This window comes from Thalassophryne amazonica, chromosome 3 (genome assembly GCF_902500255.1).
Source record: "Thalassophryne amazonica chromosome 3, fThaAma1.1, whole genome shotgun sequence".
In the NCBI taxonomy this organism is placed as follows: domain Eukaryota; kingdom Metazoa; phylum Chordata; class Actinopteri; order Batrachoidiformes; family Batrachoididae; genus Thalassophryne; species Thalassophryne amazonica.
In genome coordinates, this window is record NC_047105.1 from 119,021,071 (window position 1) to 119,027,070 (window position 6,000).

General features: G+C 37.7%; 1 protein-coding gene across 1 annotated transcript in view; it reads left to right on the forward strand.

Annotated features, from left to right (window-relative positions):
* Positions 1–6,000, forward strand: part of LOC117507498 (complex I assembly factor ACAD9, mitochondrial-like) — a 55,071-nt gene that overhangs the window by 22,026 nt on the left and 27,045 nt on the right. The window contains exon 5 of the mRNA XM_034167372.1: positions 456–556. Coding sequence (XP_034023263.1) covers positions 456–556 — 101 coding nt within the window. The remainder of the gene's footprint in view (positions 1–455; positions 557–6,000) is intronic.

The following is a 6,000-nucleotide window of genomic DNA, read 5'->3' on the forward strand; positions in this document are numbered from 1 at the left end:
ACTGCTCTTTGCATGGAAAATAATACTGCATGCAGGGCATTTCATGATGAATGTCTCTAATTGTATTTTGTAACTGTTTTTCCAAGTTGACTGCAAATAATTTTGGACTCCTATTTAAAGTTTGTGTTGGACTGTTGACATCAAAGCACCAATGATGAACAAAAAAATGTAAGTCCATTTTCTGTTGTTTATGAAATAATAAAATATCAAATGACAAGGATCTATTTTAGCTGTTATATTAAACAAATAATGAATGTTTTTACATTCTTGCAATGGAACGAATATTTAATTTAGTGAAAGCTGGAACGTACCATTCAACAAGGCCCTGTTGAATGGTACGTTTCAGCTTTCACCTCATGAAATATTTGTACCATTGAACTCATAAACATTCATTTTTTGTATAATAGTTGCCTCTGTGTTATCTGTAAATTGTGAACAGCTGGTTGTTGTTTTAGGGCTTTCTGATTGCAGGAAATGAAGCCCAGAATCAGAAGTATCTGCCCAAACTGGCGTCTGGAGAACACATTGCAGCTTTCTGTCTCACAGAACCTGGAAGGTAAAAACCTCATCTGAAGTCTGCAGCGTCGTTTGAAACCTCCTTCAGGTTCATCTTATTTACTTATGTTGTCTGTCTGCATGACATGGGCATTTAATTTCTTCAGAGTTCAGATTTACAGTAGTGTTCAGAATAATAGTAGTGCTATGTGACTAAAAAGATTAATCCAGGTTTTGAGTATATTTCTTATTGTTACATGGGAAACAAGGTATCAGTAGATTCAGTAGATTCTCACAAATCCAACAAGACCAATCATTCATGATATGCATACTCTTAAGGTTATGAAATTGGGCTATTAGTAAAAAAAAGTAGAAAAGGGGGTGTTCACAATAATAGTAGCATCTGCTGTTGATGCTACAAACTCAAAACTATTATGTTCAAACTGCTTTTTTAGCAATCCTGTGAATCACTAAACTAGTATTTAGTTATAAATACACTAGTTGTGCACTAGTAATCTTTTTAGTCACATAGCACTACTATTATTACTAACTACTACATACTACTGTATGTTGGGGTAATGTCATTTGTACCAGTATGGAGACCTGGTTGCAGAAAGAGTTGCATCCAGTTAATAAAACAAAGACAATACAAGTTACATAGAAAGTAGCAACAGAAAGAGTTTCACATCATTTCCTGCTGTCAGAACATGTTCGGCGATTGTCAATAGGAATCACGTGTTTACACTTGAATTCAAAAGGATTCTTGCTTAATCTTGACATATATCATAGAAGTAGAGAGACTGGAATGCCAACTCAAGATCTTGTTCCACTGAGTTCTGTTTGTGAGCTTGCTACCCTGAGATTTCAGCCACTCAGCTGCGAGAGTTGGAGTAATTTACTGCTAGTCGTAACACCAGATGCGCTTTTAAAGCACAGTTTCTGCATGTTTTCTTGCGTTTTTTTGCCGTGGCTTCAGCAAGTTATCCCCTCGAAGTATGTTCAAAGTGTAGTTTGAATGAAGTTCTTGTTAATTTTAAATCGTATTCAGGACAAAACTTGCTATTATTATTGATAAGAGCATGCAGACTGTCAGCAAATGTGGTGGAAAATCACGGTCAATAATCATTAATTATTCATAAAACGAGTGTGCAAATACAATAAAAGCACACATCATTCGTCATTTAAAAAGCATCATAATAAAACTCATAAATATAACCATATAAAACTCATAAATAGCACAGTAAAAGTCATCAGACACCATAAAATAGTCATAATATTCCTTTAAAGTAATAACACTTGGAGGAGCATTAACCACATGATGAGGGAGGCTGTTCCACAAAGTTACCACTAAATATAAAATATTTTCTTGAGTCATATCTGCATATTTGCACCTCAGAAATGTGAGAGTGACCAGCAACATGCAGAGATGTGTGCGATATCAGAGGGTGCCGGCCACACTGCAGCAATTTCTTTTTCTTTTTTTTTTCCCCAGGATTTAAAAGAAATATTGGCTGGCATCAATCTTGAAGATCCTGATATTATTCCAGAAGAACCACGTTCTTTTGCTGAACAACAAAATTCATTGTAACAATGAGTTAATTTGGTTTCTGGGGCCCCACAGGGCCCTAGAACTCCAGCTCTTGGGGGGCTGCCCCCTAGACCTCCTGCAAATTTAAGAACAATTCACATTTTATTTTTAGTCATAAATTATTTTAATATCACTGAGGTATCACACAGTCAGTGCAATGAAATATGCATCATTTATTTCAGTCCACACAAATCAAAGAAAATATGAAAGGCATCATGAAGGACCTGAAACCTGCCTTCAGTTTCTGTCAAGCTGCCAAAACTGTGGAAAAATCACCAGCAAGCCCAGCGGGTTTGCATATTACATGATTTAAATTGACATGAAAGTTTTATAGTTTCTGAACTGTACACATTTGTAGTTCTTGCGTCATGAAGAAGTCAGGATATCTGGAATCAACCACGAGGCCTCACAGGCGCCATTCTGCCAGACAGCGACTGACAGGATGACGCAGGTGACAGGAGACCACCAGCTGACTCTTGGATGCTGAGTTGAGCAGTTCTCAGTCTGGCAATGTGGACAGCCTTGTTCCCTCAGATAAAATAGTATTTAGAGTAAAACAAAAAACATCAGTATTTACAGAATTGGTTGAGTTAATTTTGTAAAATCAGTACAGAAAGTTTATGTATCAATGATGCACAGATGACACAATAAAACAAACGCTTATTTCCATTGTGGTCCATGTCAGGCTAAAACTTGACAACACTGAGGAGCTCGATTAAACATGTAAAGATTGCAAAGACATAATCTCATCAATTAATGTAAGTAGCAATAAGTGTATAGTTTATATATACAAATACAATTTACACTGGGATTTCAATAAAATAAGTACAAATTGAACAGAGAACAATAATATCGCAATAAATTAAAATAAATAGCAACTGTATCCCTGTAGAAGTGTAGACAACAAAATTAGCACCACGTTTTGGACAAGAAAATAATGGACTAGAAGATAAGCTTGTCTTTTGGACCAGAAACCACATTATAAATAAAAAGGCGGCGTGATCCTTTTCCCTTAGCTGACTGAATAAACTTAACTTTAACTGTCTTTTAAAACACACCTTGTTGCTAATCGACTGCAAGATCTATATTTTATCTCAGATATATTTTAGCTGAATAGTTCCCGACGTGTGGGATACGTGGGTTATATCTTGATCTTTCAATCTAACCGGTTGTTTCCAAACCTTCACAGCAAAAACAGTGTGGCACTGACTGAGCATTTTTATTTTGAGAGCAGCAGGACTTTGTGAGCAATAATCGGGGCAGCTACAAAATGTAAGGCTCGATAAATTATTCAGAATAATTGATCAAAACCTTTAACCTTATTTTGTGATGTTTGATATCGATTCCCAGCAGCATATTGGAGGCTATAATACCTTTGAATGAATCGCTGGCTGCAGAGCAAAAGACTGGAAATGAACAGCCCAAACTCCTCTCATGCATGCGCGGCACAACCTCAGCCCCTGAGATCAGAAGTTGGCATTCCATCTCTCTACTTCTATGACATATATCTAGTTTTGATTTGATAATTTTTCACTAATTTTGGGGTGTGGCAGTAATTAGTGCTCTTGCCTCACAGGATCATGGGGTTCACATCCCACCTGTGCCCCAGACTCACACATCTGGACCTGCATCACATCTGTTGTGGTGACCCTGAGCTAACAGGAGCAACCAGAACAAACAGTCATTTTAAAAGGCTGTTAGTCATTTTAAAACACTAGGAGTTGTGGCCAAGTGGTTCGTGCACTTGGTTTGAGTGCAGAAGGTTCTCAATTCAAATCCCACCCCTGCCACATTTCTCCATGTAATGTATATTAATTAATATAATTTATTTTAATTTATATAGCGCCAAATCACAACAGAGTTGCCTCAAAGCGCTTCACACAGGTAAGGTCTAATCTTATCAACCCCCAGAGCAACAGTGGTAAGGAAAAACTCCCTCTGAGGAAGAAACCTCAAGCAGACCAGACTCAAAGGGGTGACCCTCTGCTTGGGCCATGGTACAAACATAAATTACAAAACAATTCACAGAGGAATACACAAGAAATGCTATTGGCGCACAGGACAGGAGGATCGCCAACACGAATACAACTCCCATCTCTGGATGGAGCTGCACCTTAAACAGAGAGAAAAAACAGAATCAGGCATCAGAAAGACAAAAAATACTGTATAATTTGCCAACATTAAACAACAAGAAAAACAGAGAAATACTAAGGTGATTGTCGGCCACTATCCCTAAACTTCACTAAAAGACCCAGAATTTCGGTAAAGTTGAGGCCGCAGCCTGCTCCAATTACTAATAAATGAATTAAAAGAGTAAAAAGCGTAAAACAAAACTGTACCAGTATGTTAACCATATGAAAGGGAAAATAAGTGTGTCTTAAGTCTGGACTTGAAAGTCTGCACAGAATCTGACTGTTTTATTGATGCAGGGAGATCATTCCACAGAACAGGGGCACGATAAGAGAACGCTCTGTGACCCGCAGACTTCTTATTCTCCTTAGGGACACAAAGTATTCCTGCACCCTGAGAACGTAAAGCCCGGGCCGGTACGTAAGGTTTAATTAGGTCACTTAGGTAGGGAGGTGCCAGTCCATGAATAATTTTATAGGTTAGTAGCATGTATAGTTGCGTCAGGAAGGGTATCTGGCGTAAAACTTATGCCAATTCAACATGCAGACCCACCTTGGATTTGCTGTGGGTACCCCGAGTGAAAACAAGGGAGCAGCCCAAGGAACTTACAGTGTCATGATATTCTTCTTTTTTGGACAGGGATTGTATTATATTGCAGCATTTTTGAAGTACTATACTTTGGATTTGAATTCCTGGGGTGGCTTCCTTATTGACTGTTGTGGATTTTCTTCTGAAAGTCATTTTTATACCTTAACCTTAAATCTGTCTGTGATAGAAGTCACATGAGGCTTCCATGCTGACTGACCCTTTGTGTTCACATAAGTATTTTTCACTAATGAAGTAACTGTAAAACACTTGGAGGCTTGATGATAAAACAGAGAGGTTATCCTCCTCATGATACCAGCAGGTGGTGCTGAAGAGTCACTGCAGTCTCAGTTATGGAGGAGTTGGTTAGTTTGTTTTAAAGTATCAGTTTAAAAACATCAGTCCACTGTTCATGTCTCCATAATCACAGTCAGAAACGTTTGTCCTGTTAAGTGTTTATTTCAGATGGTATGTGTTCAGTTTATCTTTTTTCAAGCTGTTTGTACAAAGTGATAACAGGATGTCAAACATTACATTATACGCAACATCTGTCCAATCAGCAGCGTTTTTGTGAGCGTGTTTCATATGCACACAAGTGTAAAGGAAAACCCTGGAGGCTTGATGCCTTCACTGACTGGATCCGATGGCTCTGTTACAGTGTGCCATTAATTTTGTTGTCGTTGTTTGGCTCCACTTGTCCCTTTAGAGGGAAAAGTCACTGTGTTATGAGTGATGATGATCTTTAACTTATGATGAACTATTTCCATCCTGATGCGAGTGACTTTTACAGGAAAATAATGTTGCATTCAGGAAGCTCAGAAAGCCCTGACATAAAAAAAAATCCCTACTTCCTGAACAAGTGCATTCATGAGATTATTTTAGCTATCACAGTAGAGCTAAGATAAAATTATCTTTTGGGCTGAATGAAATTGTCAGACATTTTTGCTGATGTGTGGTGCTGCTATAGTTTAACTAATTGTACATAGAATGTGTCTCTCTCTCTCTCTCTCTCTCTCTCTCTCTCTCTCTCTCTCTCTCTCTCTCTCTCTCTCTCTCTCTCTCTCTCTCTCTCTCTCTCTCTATATATATATATATGTATGTGTATGTATATGTATGTATATATATGTATGTGTATGTATATGTATGTGTATGTATATGTATGTATATATGTATATGTATGTATGTATGTGTATGTATATGTC